Raw genomic sequence first — 17,410 nt, forward strand, 5'->3', positions numbered from 1 at the left:
AGAATACATTTTACATGCGGACATGGAACACACACCCAAATGGAACCCTTCCCTAGCTGAATAACATGCAGGAACACACCACACTGCAGACCAGGAGCAGTGGGCTGCCATGTTAGGCCTGGGGGATCAAGTGGGGGGGGTTAAGGGGCTTGCTCAAGTGCACATTAGCCAACAATTTCTGTGCCAGTCTGGGGGCATCCAAGGCTCTTCCCAAGCCTTCTAGGCCACATCTGTCCCTGTTGCTATCAGTCCAAAAATTTTGACAAAGCCACTTCAGAGCATTTGCTCATAAAGCAATAAAATGCCTAAAAAAGTCATAAGGTTGGTCATCAGGCCCACTGCCTTCACAATATACATCCATAAACGCATGCACAGTATGTCTTGCAAACCTGTCATTCTAATGAACTTAATTGTTGAAATATTGTTAGTAATTTTCATACAAAGTTAACCTTTCAGGCTCCACAATCTCAAGCAACACTGAATGTGAAGTAGCCTAAATATTACTAAGGCTCACAGTTTTCATAGCATTTCTCAAATCTAATTTCAGTCCTCCATATTGGCAGTTAATGGCCTATGCTGCTAACCTTTGTTTATTTGAGTTTCTCAGGTGACAAGGTTTTGACTGATATGGGGATTGGATACCACTGACTGGCTCTCAGCATAAATGTGTGACACCCACACAAAGAAGACATGGCTTCCAGCATCCACATCCTGCATGTCAACATAACCCAGACTTAAATATTGACCTTATATACCCTATTAAGAAACCACAGAGATACAGTACACAAATGTAGTCTCACATACAACAACCCACAAATGCAGACATAAAACGCTTAGACAACTCACACTACAACACCCCAATCCACAACAACTCTCAAAGACCTTCTATTCACCAAACACTCCCTCTGATAATGATTAACATGGGGATTTTGGCTCAAGTGTGATCACTTTGAAGAGCAGACGGACATAAACATGAAAAGATCCTCATTTGAAAGGACTTTGTTAGTGATCATCATGACAGAAGCTAAATCACAGCCATATTCAGCATCTCGGAGCACCACAGGGATGTTTACCGGAAGCCAATTATGTAGGCCAACACACATCAGTGCATTTTAATTCTGTTTGTCTGATCTCTGACAAAGGAAACCAGTCTGAGTACTTTAAAGAACCTTCCAACATCACAGTCTTAGATTAGAAGATTATCAATTTCAACAACAGTGCATTTAGTACCATGACACGAAACTGTGAGAGCCAACATCACAACCTAAAAACATCATTTTAATTGAGTTGAATGTGTGTAAGAACAACGAGGATCTATTTCAAAGGGACTGTAAACATAACAAATGACCAAAAGAAAATCAATCATGGTAAAATTGTGCTTTAAAGAGCATGAGCCTTGTGTATACAAAGTCCTCATAGCCATCACTGGCTCATCCTAAAAGGCATTTGTAACCAATTAGGGCAAGTTGGAATGGGCGACTGTTTGTGGAAAGCTTGTTTGGACACTTTACTGTGCTGCCAGCTCAGATGGCATGGTTCAGCTCGATGTGGCACTTACCATGTGCTCTGCTTTTCATCTGTCAGAGATGGGGGGAAAGGTAAAGACTGGAACTAAAAGGAAGGCTGAGAGGGGAGAGAGCCTAACCACTGAGGATGAATGAAAAGCAGCAGGTGATTAATTGGTGTCTGAATCACTTCAAACACACAGACTCATGCAAGTGCACACAAACCTGAGATCATTAACTGGCCATAGCTTGTACCTGGCTGCTTTTTACAGACTGGATTCTTTTTGCACAGAGTCAAGCAAATGTGGACATCAATTCACCACATTAAACGTATTAGTTGAGCACTAGTTAAAAAATACACAAAAACATCCAGACCAGAACTGCAGCTGTCGATTATTTTTGTAATCAATCAATCTGGCGATTGTTTTCTTTGATTTGATTAAACAATTAGTTGAATGGGTGAAAAAAATAGTAAAGATGTGAAATGGACATGTCTGAAAATAAGAAACTTGTCCTTTATTCCAGCACCACAAAAAGTATAAAAGTAAAAGGATATATAAAACATATCTATATAGAAATAAGGACAACAATAACACCAGTATAAAAGTACATATAAAAATATCTATATAAACAAAAACAAAGATGTCAAATGACATGTACAATATGTGGCGTCTTCATGAAATTTGTACAAAATTTACAAACTTACTAACAACTGGATGGATGGAAGTAAGTAAGTAAGTAAATTTTATTTATAGAGCACTTTTCACAGACAAAGTCACAAAGTGCTTTATCAATTCAAATCAGAATCAAATTAAGTTTACAGAGACCCAACAGAATCCTTCAGAACAAACATAGGCTACAATTTAAAAAATAAAGCCAAATATTTTTAATGTTTGAGTGAAACCTTGAAAGTTCAAAGGAGTAAGTGATGGTTACAACGAAGAAAAGTGAGCATATAGACATTTTCAGCCTTTATGTGCTCATCTCTTCTGAGCTACGCTCCATGTTGTTCTTGTTGATCCTGGTGTCATGTGTTCCACAATAAACGTCCATGTGAAACACAACAGCAGAACCAATGTTTAGCAGCAATAAAATTAGGGAAACGAAGCTTCTATGTAGGAAAATTGTAATTTAATCATTTTTAATCTGTTCATTTACAGAAGTATGTAATATATTTCTGATAGTAACAGCAAGGCAATATGCTCTCAATAAGAAATCAGACAAAGTGCACTGGTGATAGAGAACACAAAAGCCCCAAAAGGCCAATAATTACTTGGTAAGATGAGAAATCTTCTGACAGCTGCAAGAAAAACTACAGAGCTGATAAAAGAATCTGATCAGCTCAGATTCAGCTGCAGAACCCATCTTGTTGGTTAAATCCTTTAACTCCACAGATTCAACAAACTGGTAAACTGCTGAATGGTAGTCCATGCTAGAAAGCTCAACAGCAATGATAGTTTTAAGATATTAGGGCCAGGTGGATTGCTTGGTGGAGGGAGAAGGAAGGTGGCTCATATGGTCTATTTGGCCCCAAACGGTGCCACTTCCTGCCCCAGAGCTGTTGTCGACATCTGACAGCGGTGCCCCAACAGCTTTGGACTGGCTGCTTCTTCCGCTCACATGCGCACGTTTTCTAATTGCCAGGGAAATGTTTATGCTCCATGTCTTATCAAGTGAATTAGGCGCCTTCACTGACTGGCCTGCACCCCTTAACAGAACAGACATACTAGAGGGCATACGGAGAGCACAAGGGAGGGTGAGGGAAGGCTGCCCTCATTTCATGCATGGTGTCTCTTAATTTATTTTGGTGCAGCAGACTGAGCGGTGTAACATATTCGGAACATCAGAAGATAAGATAATTTACTCTGAGCAGATCATTATGTTAAAGCCCAATGTGATACCATACAATCCTATTCCTAAGAGGTTTTATGGGTAAAATCCATTTTTGAGTCATTATGTGTGTGCCCACACATTTTTCATCCATACTTTCAAAGGGTCCCAGATTAGCTGTCACAAAATGGTGATAAAGCTATGCTTTGATGAGGGAAGTGTTGTGTAAATGACCATGGATCTGAACAACAGTAAACAAGTGTTAAAAGCACACTAATGAGACTGTGGGACTATATGTAAATTGGGGAGCAGAGTGCCAGAGAATTCAGTATTTAATTAGTACAATACCATGAATAATACTTTTGGATATAACTAAATCACAGGATTACATGTGATAAAACATGTGTTAGCCTACTCCCAGAGACTGACTCGCAGAAAATCCTCACTTAGGTGAGTTGTTATAGCACTTTTTAGCCTTAGCTTATAGTTGGATTAATACTGGCTCAGTGTCACTGCTTTTATGAACAAAGTTGTACCTAAAAAAAAACTCACAGAAAAGTTTGGTAAACACCAAAAAAGAGAGAAAAAAAATGAAGAATAAAGTAGAATCCTTTACTTATTAAAACATTTTTTTATAATTTAAAGTTAGCTAAGTTGCTAAATAGTTAGCTTCTTTTCGAATTATTTGAGCTTCTAAGTTAAAATACATTCTGTAGTACAAAGTTTTACTCTTTAGACCGTGTTGGAAAAACAAAACAAAACAAAAAAACATATAGGCTATTACAAGATATTTCCAATAAGCAACCTTAGAAACTGGCTGTAGGAAACTCAATGAACGGCCCACTAACAATAAATAACAAAATGACAGTTAGTGTTAGCAACTAAGCTAGCAAGCCAACAGACATTTCTCTGAGAAAGGGACCTGGCTTAACTTCAAATGAATGCTAACTTTAACATTTAATGAAACAGTCTTTAACATACCTGTAAAAGAAACTTTTCAACTCTATCAGCAATCGCTAGTCAGTAGTTACTAACACTGACTGTATGCTAACAGCCCAGCACCAACAGCAGAACATTAACATGAGCAACAAGCCAGTAATGAAAGCCACACATTCAAACAGCTTAACAGTAGAGGATAATAAACAACAAAACACAGGAAAATGAATGTTACTTACACTCATCAGGTGGCTAAAAATACCGGTCCATGAATGTTGCTCCATGTCTGTTTATGTCTGTTTACATGCTACCACAATGGCAAACATTAGTACTATGCATTTATGTGGTGATATTTGAAATGTCTCTGCAAGGAAAGCACACCAGGACAAAGTGCACTGTTCTTTTGTATCACAGTATAATTAAACCACAAAAAACAACAGATTATTATTTATATTTCCCTTTGTTTACCAGTTGCTGACACATTTTTCATATTATTACTCTTAGCTCTAAGATGGCAGGAGGTCTCCAATGCTGAAGAAAGTGAAAATCAAGTCCACCTCTGTCTGATTTTCACAGATCAACTGCCAGCCAGATGGACAGACAGACAAACAAATGAGAGTGATCACATGACCTCCTTGGTGGGGGTAACAGTGGCTGAATCCTTTCTTGTGCTGGGGCTATGGGATTTTATATACTGGCTGAATAAAATATACTAGATAATATAATAGATGCTTATGCTTACCGGATGCAAATGCAAGTCAAAAATCTGCTATAAAAAGATTTGTAGGGCTCTATTTTGTTTTAGTTGCATACCTGTGCATGTGGCCCAAATCGAATTAAATACTTTTTATGAAAAAACCTAATATGCAGCTATAAAGTGACAGGGAGAATTTTTTTTTTTTTAAGGGCATTTCTAACCTCCATCACTAGAAGTCATATACAAGGTTGCAATGCATGAGGTGACTGCATCTATAAATAAAGGCTGTGACCTGCTCATTCTCACCATGAAAGAAAGAGAGACATACTAAAAGGAGGAAGGTTTGCAAATGGATATGTGGTGGGTAGGTTGTGTATGTGTGTGGCTAGCCAGTGAGGAGAGCGGCTGACTGATGACGGAGGTGCAGACACCAGGCAGACAATGGCCTAATAATTGTCTGCCACTTCTCCCTCTCGCCCTCCCACCTGCACCGCCTCCCTCACCATCCATTCTTCCCATGAGATACCCTTTCTCTCTCTCTGTCTTTCTGTAAAGCAGGTCAGGTGTTTGTCATTGAAGCTCAGAGTCTGGGGGAAGCTATGAGCAGAATCATGCTGGCAGATTTCTTTTTAATATGTTCTATTCTTCAAAACAAAAACTTAATGTAAGATAGCCAAAGGGCTTTACAATGCGTCACATTCACCCATTTGTACAGACAAACACATACACATTAGCACACCAGTGTCACGGTCTATAGGGGCAACTCGGAGGTCAGTTTGTTGTTCAAGGGCACTTTGACATGTGGACAGAAGCTGGAAATCAAACCACCAACCTTAAGGATGACTTGCTGTAATCCCTGAGCCATGTAAAAAAAAATATGAATTATTATGCTATTAAAGATGTTACAGTGTGGTCAGGTTCTGAAGCAAAATGTCAGTAATATCAAACAACATGCTGGCTATAACTTGTTATAATAAAAAATCAATTATTTGTGTCATTCAAGCAGATGCTAAATTAAGTGGAGGTTGTTTATTTGAGTACAGCACATACAATAGCTATGATGCAAATTAGTGACATTTGGCATGATTGGTGTAATTAGCATAAGTTCCTCCAGTCAACAATTAAAAACAAAACAAAAATGATCCAAAAATCAGTAGAATGTCATGAAATTAATAACACTGTTACTGTAACAGGCCATTGAAACTGATCTATGAACGTCAGGTTTCATAGATAAATATGTCCATTCACAAAGAGTGTTAAGTAGCACCTTATTACAAAAGACTGGAATATTGAGGCGAATTTGCGACAATAGTCTACAAGGGTTTAATTAATATAATACAGTAAAGTAATTACTTCTTCAGTAATAAGGAATACAATTTAGCCTTTTGTAATCTGTTATGTGTCACTGACGTTGAGATTTTTCTTATGGCTTTATTTGCTGTTCTCAATGGAGGTGAAAAGCTGGTTGTCATAGAGATACAGTGATAAAAGAGCTTCCTTTTAGATCTTGAACATATTCTGAGTTCACATGAAAAGTGAAACAAATAGTTATACAAAGTAATGGGAAAAAAAAGAGGGGACAGAGAAGCTGAACCCTGGATCCTTTCCCACTCCTGTTATATGTATACTGTGTGTCATCTTGCAGTGCACTGTGGTCAGTAGCTCCACGTTAGTAAACTGTTAATCAAAGTAAAACTGTTACTTCAAGGTCATGCATCAGCACTATAACATTTCAAGTGAGTCAAGACACATCTGAATGTTGTATTGTGTAAATGCATCACAAACCACCAGAAAGGCAAACTCCACCACTACTTGCTTTATAACTTCACTAGTCAGTGTCATGTATAACTCCAAATGTTTTATTACAGCTACTTGCTTCTGTACATGTGTACACTCACACACATCAATTTGTGCATCTAGATAGAGAGCAATAGTAACTTTTGGTGTTAAAACACATAATTAGCCTCTATGTGATAAATGCTGAGTAAACACAGAGAGGCTTCCGCAGGCCTTTGACAGCTTTGTGGTAACCAGTCATTCTAGCCCCTCTGAACCATAAAAAACAAACAAACCAACAAAAAAAACATGTCATCTAAAATCAAGTAATATTCCTAAAAAGGTGTCCCCTTTCATATATTCATCCTGATGGAGAAAAAAAAATTAAAGTTACCCTAATTTTACTAACACAGTTGTAACATGCATAGTCTGACAGTCTTTCTTTTTCTTTTTTTCCAGAAAGAATCCCATCCTAACCCCCCCCCCCAAGAGTGTTCTCCCCTGAACTCAAAACTCAGCATAGTCCTGTTGATGCTTGTGAGTTATCTTCCTGTTGTTCTGAATTTTTAACTGTCAGCCTGCTAAACAAGTGCACAACACACTATTAAAAGCCAGTCAGTTCCTTTTGCTTGATCTTTCTGTAAACAAGGAGACAACTCTGGCACTGTTCAACACAATCACACACGCTAACACGTGCAGTAAAGCGGGTTTGACTGATACACAACTCCTCCCACGTACTCTTCATTTGACAGCACGGGGATAAAAGTTCACATTTTTCCATAACGAGCCAGCAGTATCAGCTTGTGGAAAACTCTGCAGAGTGGGCAGCGTTCTCAAACGCCTGATCATATTTCAGGAAACCCTTCTCACTTGAGGCTTGGAGATAAACAGGAAAGCACCCATGGGCAGCAGTGTGGTTGGGATGTGATCCTGCCGAGTTGTGCCGAGCTACCGTGGAGCCGGCTCCTGGCAGGACAATACAGCCTGCGAGCTTCTAATTTGTAGTGCGGAAGTGTAGCAGAGGCTGAGAGCACAGGTCGTTTCCCTTGGTCACCGGGGCTCGAATCCCAGCCATTACAAAAGAACAAGAATGAATCTTTTCTCAACGTGGAGCCATATAGGCCCCTGGGAGCACTAAACTGGCAAAGATGATGTAATAATCAATAAAGTACATGTTCTGAATTCTTACTGCACTGTCCATTTCCTACAGTCAACTCAATTAAACAATATGGTTCATGTCTCAGTAAGTGTCACAATCATCAATGCTTGGACTACTTCTTCTTCTGTATGCAAACCAAACTACATACGCAGCATTGTTCCCAGCCAAGTGTTGTGAAAGTGTTAAATGTCACAGCCTTGAGTAAGTGGACATTCGGCAAAACATTTTACAAAAACTGTTTTTTATTGCATCTGCCAATCAATACAGCCACACAGTTATCACAAATATGACCTGTAACAAGAGTTTTCTCAAACCCATAAAATGTATTGTCTTCAGTCACTTCAATGATGATCCAGTATCTTATAGGATGGATCAGGATATGTAGCTATCCTATCAAATCTAATATTTTGGCTAGTTGATATTGATTTTGTTTGTTTTCCTAGAGGCTGAAATTTACAGACCTCAAATGAAGTATATTTTACAGTAAAAAGTCTGTCTTTTAGAAGCTAACATGGCTGTTATTTTTAATTATCCCCAATTTTCCTGCCTGTTCTTTGTTGCACAAATTGCTGCTGGTTTCTGTGATATCAGCAGTAGATTATATCTTCAAATATGGAATATGAAGAGCACCTCTGAGGGCAAATAAATAAAGGTGCTTTATGAAGGATATAAAAAAGTACTCCAGAGGAATGTGGAGTAAAAATCCTTGCTCAAACTGTTTATTCCACTTTCTTATAATTCTCTACATGCTCTACTAGACTGTAGAGTGATTCTTTGCGGAAAATGATGCTGATAATGAAGCAGCAAACAGCGAACACAGAAGCTGTGTAGCTTCCAGGTGCTTCCAGGAATAGTAGAGCCTCTAATGGCGCTGGCCAGCAAAGTGGCCCGTAATGCCTGTTGATGGAAAACACAGCCGGCCAATTACATCTCCCATATCTAATCAAAGAGGTCAGGGGTCAACTCGCATCTACCATCTGTCTTCATTTGGCGTCCCTGTCATGAGCCTCATCACCAGAGGGGGAATTTGATAGATCTTAGTGTAGTGAGTCAGGAGGAAAAGGGAGGAGAGTGTGTTCAGGGTAAAACATGTTTGACACTGTGAGACAGCTCACACACACACACCTACACAAACACACACACACACACACACACGCACACAAACACAAGAGCATCCAAAGGCTGAATGCAGAGCAGTGATGTAATAAAAAGCGTTTGACATTCAAGCTCCATCGATGCAGTACACAACGTCTTCAGACACTCAAAACAGCACACGCACACTGATTCACATGCTGGAGAGGCTGAAGTGATGTAATAAAAAGTGGCTGGCAGGGCAGGTCTGCTCAGACAGCCACTTTATGGGAGGAAGATCATATTCCTGTGGAGGCTGAGCTCAAAGGACAGAGGAGCTGTTGTTATTCAGAGTCTGTCTGTCTGTCCAAAATAATAAAACACTAGATATATTCCAGGCAGAAAAGAACAGAGACCTGCATAATTAATGTGTTGTTGGATTTTAGTTAAAATATTCAATAATTGTATAAATTTAAAGGGTATAGTCAAAGGAACTGAAATGCAACCAGTGCAGATGGTGGCTGAGGGAGTGTAATGGGAGTGGTCTCTTCCACTATGACAGTGATGTAAATCATACACAATGACCTTCACTGTCACTACATCTGAGTCCAACTTAACGCTAATCAGAGATTTTGGACCAGTATATTAGACGGGGGTCTCACAACTATCAACAAAATGCCAAATGAGAGAAACTCATTTATTAAAGTGTTCACTGAAGTCCAGAGTTTACGTAAAGCACATATTGAAACTGTTTCAGTAGCATGCAACCTAAGTCTCTGTATAGTTCAGTATACAGTGAGTTTTCCATTTTGTACTGCTGTCCAAATGTATAATGAGAATTATTACAACCTACATGGTGGAGGCAAGGTATCTCAGGATGCACTGTGTCCTTTGCATACACAGTTCGGTTTTCTTTCCCTCTGTTCCATCATCCCTTTCCATGCTGACCCTAACATGATTCCACTCATGGTTCTCAGTTATAAATGACCTTCCTTTCATTTCCAATATACTATTTCTATTACAGGGTGGGGAAGCAAAATTTACAATGAACATTTAGTTGTTTTTTCTCAGCAGGCACTACGTCAATTGTTTTCAAACCAAACATATATTGATGTCATAATCATACCTAACACTATTATCCATACCTTTTCAGAAACTTTTGCCCATATGAGTAATCAGGAAAGTAAACGTCAAAGAGTGTGTGATTTGCTGAATGCACTCGTCACACCAAAGGAGATTTCAAAAATAGTTGGAGTGTCCATAAAGACTGTTTATAATGGAAAGAAGAGAATGACTATTAGCAAAACTATTACGAGAAAGTCTGGAAGATACTATTAAAAGAAGAATGGGAGAGGGTGTCACCCGAATATTTGAGGAACACTTGCGCAAGTTTCAGGAAGCGTGTGAAGGCAGTTATTGAGAAAGAAGGAGGACACATAGAATAAAAACATTTTCTATTATGTCAATTTTCTTGTGGCAAATAAATTCTCATGACTTTCAATAAACTAATTGGTCATACACTGTCTTTCAATCCCTGCCTCAAAATATTGTAAATTTTGCTTCCCCACCCTGTATACTCTCTTGCACACATGCAATACAAGCTTCTTCTGTATTTACTGACGACTTTATTAACATTATTATAATATGAGAGGTAATATATTATTAATATTAAATGCATGAGAGCAAAATGCATGAATGCATGTTTTAAAACATGCGTGTGTATGAGTACAGTAAAACTAAATGTAAGTGAAAGCAGAATGAATGTGTGTGAGAGGGCAAGAGTGATACATAACAGCCCCTCATTCCATCTGAGGTCCTTATTGAAATGTACACTTCTCAAACAACGTACAGCTGCAAAGACTTGTGACCTCTGTGGGGGTCATAAAGCCACCCATCAGATAAAGGCAATAGAGCGTACTGTACATTTGAAAGATCAGAGCTTTACATTGTGTGTGTATGTGTGTAAATAAAAATGCATGTGAGCAGAGATTCAACGTTACAGAGGCAGCGTATCTGTGCAGTTGGTGAGCTCCAGCTGCGGTGTGCTATGAGGCAGAAGTGAGTGGAGGTGTGAACGCACAGCCAGGTGCTGCCCCTGTCCCACCCCGACACCCTCGCTCAGACCACTTCCTCTCTGTTAATTAGGAGAACCTGCGGGGGACGGAGGAGGGGAAGCTGATGGGGTGGGGTGAAACAGTTCTAAGTCACCATTACATCAGAGGCTCAGCTCTTGGGGTAGACTGAAGTTCACACCAGAGTATATCACATCATATTTAACTTCCATGAGCATTTACCAGTAACTCCAGTTCGTTACATATATTACTGTCAAGCTCTGCTAAAACTTGGGGTTAGGTATAGTATCATACTAAGGTTGTGTTTACTTTGACATATATATCTATATATCTATGGATATATTTATCAGTATTGTCACATTCCTAAAATAATTGCCTAAGTCATATTTTCAGAATACAAAAAACCTAACCAGGCCGAAGTCACATTCTTAACATGGGCAATTAGCTTACAGGCTAAAATCACACAATCGGTTCAACTGAGAATGTAGGTGATTTTTCCAGAGGTTGCCAGCATCACGAGGAGATGATTTAGGCACAAAAGTAATTTTTGCCAAAAAATGGCTTAAGCAATTATTTTAGGAAGGTGGTGATATACATGCAGCCCTCATGTGTGGCAAGAGCTCTGAATATGAGCATGTGTTGTGTCTATTATGTCATTTGCCTGTTTTGTTTTGTTTAAGCTCCATACAATATACAAGCCAAATATAGATGATTCCCATGAAAGTTTCTGCATGCTGCACATGAACAGAGGTGCACAACTAATTGTGCATTTACCAAATTAACCTTCTGAGGGCGACATAGAGAAACATGCTTATGAAACTGTGTTTCAAAGCATAAACTTAGTGTTTTTTTAGTCACTTGCAGCAATAACAAGTTCATTCAAAAACAGATAGGGTCAAGTTGCATAAACGTGCCGACAAGTGAAGTTTTTACTTTGACAAGAATACGTTTTAAAAATATTTTTCAGTCTTACAGGATATGAGACATCTAGGTTGAGAATGAACAGGATGGTTGTATAAATCTGCTTAATTTGCCCACTTCTGTTAAAAAAAAAAAAAACAGTTCAAAGTCACCTTTTTCTGAAAACTGGGGCCAGAAAGCAGGAAGAAAAAATAAAGTATCATAGCAAAAGAAGGGAGCCTATAGAGCAGAGTTAAAGACTGTAGAAAACTACTGATGAGGGGGGACTGGGCATTCGAAGGACACTCCTTACCTTCACACTGTTTGCCATCACCTTTGTAGCCTGGTTTGCAGATGCAGTTGTAGGACTTGGGCGTGTTCTGGCAGAGGGCATCAATGTGGCAGTCATCCGTGCCTTCTGCACACTCGTCTGCATCTGCACAAAGACCATGAGCAACCAATTAGTCCACTGTCACAGAGGATTCAGCAAGGTGTGAGATGGGACTGTGCCTCTGCCCAGGGAGGAGTTTCCCAATAACAGCAGCACTGACCAGCACACTCCACTGGACTTCACAGGCCTTTTACAAAGTCTGAATGGACACTTCATGTGTGTTTTGTTTTTTTTTTTTTTTTTAGATTAATGTGTGCATCCTGCAGTTTATTAGCCTTCCAGTTCTTCACTGTCAACTGCCCAAGCAATTCAGAAAAATCAGAGGGCAGATGTTCCAACAGCCACCGGTGCACCCTCCAGAGCTGACACCAGAGAGAGCAGCTCAGCATGGTGGAAGCCGGTCTGGTGTTAGGCTACTTTCTGCTCCATTCTGTCAGCATGTCTGTTTCCTTTTCAATAACTGTACATTCTGCCTATTGTTATTTATAAAACAACAGGCAAAATCTAGAACTGAGATCACATGGTTTATGAATATTTATATTACGGGACATTAAGCTCCTGTAGATAAAGCTCATGATAATATTACATTTTTTACATGAAGTCAAATTTTTTGCCACTTCACTCACAATTACATGTCTTTGCTTCAAGGAATTAAAACAAACATCAGATTTGGTTGTATTCATTTGAATTTTATAGAAATTAATCTGCAAACCTTTGTGTTGATCAGATTTGTCCTGTGATCGTTAGCCAATCTGTAAAGTGTCTTCATTCACCTTTAAAGCAACAGAATTAACTTTTCTAAATATCTTCACCAAATTCAGCACAGCTTTGCCAAAGACCGGCAAATCAGTCCTGAGCCCTTTTAGATGACAGACAAACAGCTCTAAAGTCACGGTCCCACCCTGGGTTTAACGCCTCTTCAACTGATCAGGGTATTGATAGAGGAGTGGTGGGTCACATCTGGGTCTGGACCCCAGGGCAGAGGGCCAGCTCATTACAGAGTGTGCACCCACACACACACAGGGAGGGGGGACCAAGAGGCAAAGACAGGAATAGAGATGTTTTGGTTGTTGCTGTCAGACCTATCGTTCAGCAGAGCTGTGCATCACAGCAGAGCTCCTCTGCTCTGCCTCTGCTTCCATCTGAGTATAAATAGTCTGTGTGTACGTTAGACAACCCGGCTGGAAGCAGCCTGCGGTTCAGCCCCTGCTCTCTGTCTGGCCCTCTGCCCGGCTCAGCCGTATAAAGGCAATAAATAAACGATAAAACGGAATTTACAATAAATATTTTTCTTGTTAAAAAAAATTCAGTGAGTGTTTTATTGGAGCCGAAGCAGAGAGAGAGAGAAGGGGAGAGACAGAACAAAAACAGCAACAAGTTCAAGACTTTTAAGAGTTTTATGTGAGTTTTGATGGTGAAATGCAGCAAGAGGGGACTGAAATGTTTCACTACAAATAACCTCCCACACGCTGCTCCTCCTGCTGTTTGAACCTGAGTCCCCATGGTTTGTACAAAGCCCTGCCTGGTGGCTCTGTCTCAATATTGACTCCTGGTCAATACTGGGACCCTGGTGCCTGCTCCTCCTGGGACTTCAGCACGCCTCCTGTCACCCCCCAACACACACACACCACACACACACACACACACACACACACACACACACACAAACACACACACACACACACACACAGACACACACACACACACACACACACACACACCCTCCACCTCCCTCCCTCCCTCCCTCTCCTCCTCCAGCTCTATGCCACTAAACCCATAGACAAGATGCTTTCTAGCGGACTCTACTTTGTAAACTACCGTAAATCATTTGCACCTTTTCAACCACACGTGTAGCTACAGTGAAGTATTACAACAGTCACCTCTCTCACTCCGAATGAAAGAAAATGAGCGCTTAACCTGGAGATCAAGCTGTGGTTTCCGATTGGAATTGACCTTTACGCGCAGGAAACTGAAGTTCCAGTGAAGTTTGTGGGCTGGGAATTTATTTGCAGATCACAAAAGCCTTTCAGGGTAGAAATATGAAGTAAAACTGCGCCTATAAACTGGAGTTTGACACTGATAATTCAAGTGGGCTCTGATTTTCAATGTGATGATTTTTTTACGCAAAAATTTCTTTAGTGACACCGGGCAATTCCAAGCATGGAGGAAATATTTCAGAAGTAACTCGAGTGCTTAAAAAAATCCCAGTGACTTTAATAAACATGTATTTTGCATCATGATGCTGCTGTAAAATATCATAAGACATAACAATACCGGACAGTGGACTATAGTATTATAATGGTGCCAAATAACTGAGCATAGGTTCTTTTTTTTTTTAATCTGCAAGTTTATCATCTATGGCATCATCATTAAATCTTTATTCATGTTTTCTTAATTTTTCCACCTTAGACTAAAACTGAAGCCACCTAAAAGTACATGTAATAGTTTACCAAAAAAAAAGCAAAGACAGAGAGGAAAGGGGAGCTCTTACCTGCGAGTCCGACATTCCCCATCACCCTGCAAGTATTTATGAGGAGGATAAACAAACAAACGTCCCGGGAAAAACAAGCGCTCCCCATGCTGACAGACGGTGTGAGGATTCAGCGGGGCTTTTCTGGGGGTTTGGACAGTGTGTGTGTGTGTGTGTGTATGTGTGCGTGTGTGTCTCCGATACGAGAGGAGGAGGAGGAGGAGGAAGAGGACCGTTTTTGGTGGACTGGCAGCGCGGCGGAGAGAGAGAGAGAGAGAGAGAGAGAGAGAGAGAGAGAGAGAGAGAGAGAGAGAGAGAGAGAGAGAGAGCAGCAGGAGAGAGGAGGCCGCTCGGAGCTCTCTGATTGGCTTGTTTGTGCCGCCGGTAGCGGAGAGAGAGAGAGAGAGAGAGAGAGAGAGAGAGAGAGAGAGAGAGAGAGAGAGTTTGGGTTTATTGAGCAGCGTCATGATGATGGTGCCACGGGTTCCCCTCAGCGTGTTCAAGGACTCCACACCCACAGGTATAAAAACTGCTTTATTCCCTAGGATATGCATGGGGTTCTTCATTTTAAAAGTTTTCCTACAACCCCTGAAGACCCCTAAACATCACAGATTCATCATCAAATGATCATTCCTAATATACACAGGTTGTCCATAAAGTTGGGTTAATTATGTTTTCAGACACATTCCTCTTTTTATTCCTATTTATACACATCAGTAATCACATTGGACCAGGTTTAAGGTTCAGTGATTACATACTGAGTCTCAGTTACATTATCTGTCAAGAAGAAATTACATTGTCACAATAACTTCATGAAAGGAGGTATAAGGGCATCAGTGTTTATCCTCCAGAGACCCAGGAAAGTAAATGTTTGGATTTGCAACTGTCTTTATTGGAAACACCATAATACAACAGTTTTTGTTTTTTTTTTCTCCCCCAGATATAGGCACTTTTATTAATGGAATGTCCTTTGCAGTGGACAGCGGGTTTTTTTATTTATTTATTTATTTAATTTTATTTAATTGTTATTTTATTTATTTATTTATTTATTTATTTATTTATTTTTAAGTAAAGCTGTTAAACTCTTGTTCCTTATATAGGACTAAAATGCAGTTCTGGGTCTTAAGAGGATATGATCAGTTACATGTAAATAAATGTCCCGCTGCTTTAACGTAGGCTACATGTTCATAAAGTAGTTATCAAAATTTGCAAAAGCAAAAACATGCAGTATTTGCCTATGTTACAGTTTACCTTTCAAGAATAAATCACATCGTCAAAATCATTTCATGAGAAGTAAACGTACTTTATCAAAACCTTATGGGCAACAGTGCAGAAACCTACATTCTAAACAAATATATAATAAATTAGTCTATCATTTTTTGTATTTAATTTGCTTCCTAGTTACTTCTTGCAATTGAAGAGGTAAACCGTTGGGAAAAAAATCCTGAGAAATAAATGTAGGATTAAATTTACTGTATTCATTTTATGTTTTATTTTAATTTCTCGACCAGTGGCCCAAAGCAGAAAATGGAATTTCGAGTCCAGAACCCTATTGGATACTACTAGATCACGACTGGACTACAATGTTTAATAGTAACACCGAATTGTTTCTTAATCATATACTGTAATCAGACCGGTAGACTAGGATTTCTGGAATTGGACTGATTTTGATTAGACTGAGGCTAATTGAAAACCATTCATTCATAAAAAAATAAAATAAATAAATAAATAAATAAAAATAAAAATAAACATAGATAACACTTAAACTGATCAAGTGAATAATCCACTGAGCATACATTGCAGAGGGACTCATTTATTGCTCAAATGTAGACCTATAAACATTTCAATTAAAATTCAGTGATTTTTTTTTTTTTTTTTTTTTTTTTTTTTTTTATTAGGCAACTTGTCAGCTTATGTCACAGTATCAATGAATATTTCTGTCATTTTGAAAACCAGTCAGCAACACTTACAGCAGACTAGCCGAGAAACCAGTGAATATCCCTTAGGACGAAACTTAGATTCAAAGTATAACTGTTTTCTGCAGAACCTGCACTTACTGCTCTGTGGAGGTGACACTGTCCATGCGTAAAAGGCTAAAAAAATACACGAACGGCGCCATCTACTGGACATTCTACGTCACGGCATACCACGCCTTCTTTAATGATTCTATTTCTAACCAATCACAGGCACAGGGCACAGTGCTGCATTTAAGAGCAAATCATTTTTAGAAATTATAAGACTTTATTATTCCGAAGCCTTTTTTTCGCTGTTTTCATATGATCGTTCGTTGTTTCACGGACTGTATCTGCTACCAGTTATTTTGTCCTTATTTAGGCCTGTGTTACAGCAGAAGAAGTGCATTCACAGGGCCGTCAGGACATTTTAGCGTCAGTACAGAGTGACAGTAGAGGCACTGTGTAAAATACATGCGCACACTTGCCTTTAATTGCCAATTAATCTTCTTTTCCGCGTTATTATTGTGCCATTATTGTGCCCAGTGTTTCACACATTGTGAGATTAAATGCCTGTTTGACTAAAAGACTATCTAGCTATGTTGCTGGTGGAAATGTATTGATGTCCTGTTCAAGTTTTTTTTTTTTTTT

General features: G+C 39.3%; 1 protein-coding gene across 1 annotated transcript in view; it reads right to left on the minus strand.

Moving 5' to 3' along the window:
• scube1 (signal peptide, CUB domain, EGF-like 1) overlaps positions 1 to 15,056 on the minus strand; it is an 87,840-nt gene extending 72,784 nt beyond the window's left edge. The window contains 2 exon segments of the mRNA XM_030149886.1: positions 12,260 to 12,382; positions 14,829 to 15,056. Coding sequence (XP_030005746.1) covers positions 12,260 to 12,382; positions 14,829 to 14,916 — 211 coding nt within the window. The 5' untranslated portion in view covers positions 14,917 to 15,056.
• Positions 15,057 to 17,410: the final 2,354 nt, after the last annotated feature.

Source organism: Sphaeramia orbicularis, chromosome 12, assembly GCF_902148855.1.
Source record: "Sphaeramia orbicularis chromosome 12, fSphaOr1.1, whole genome shotgun sequence".
NCBI lineage: Eukaryota > Metazoa > Chordata > Actinopteri > Kurtiformes > Apogonidae > Sphaeramia > Sphaeramia orbicularis.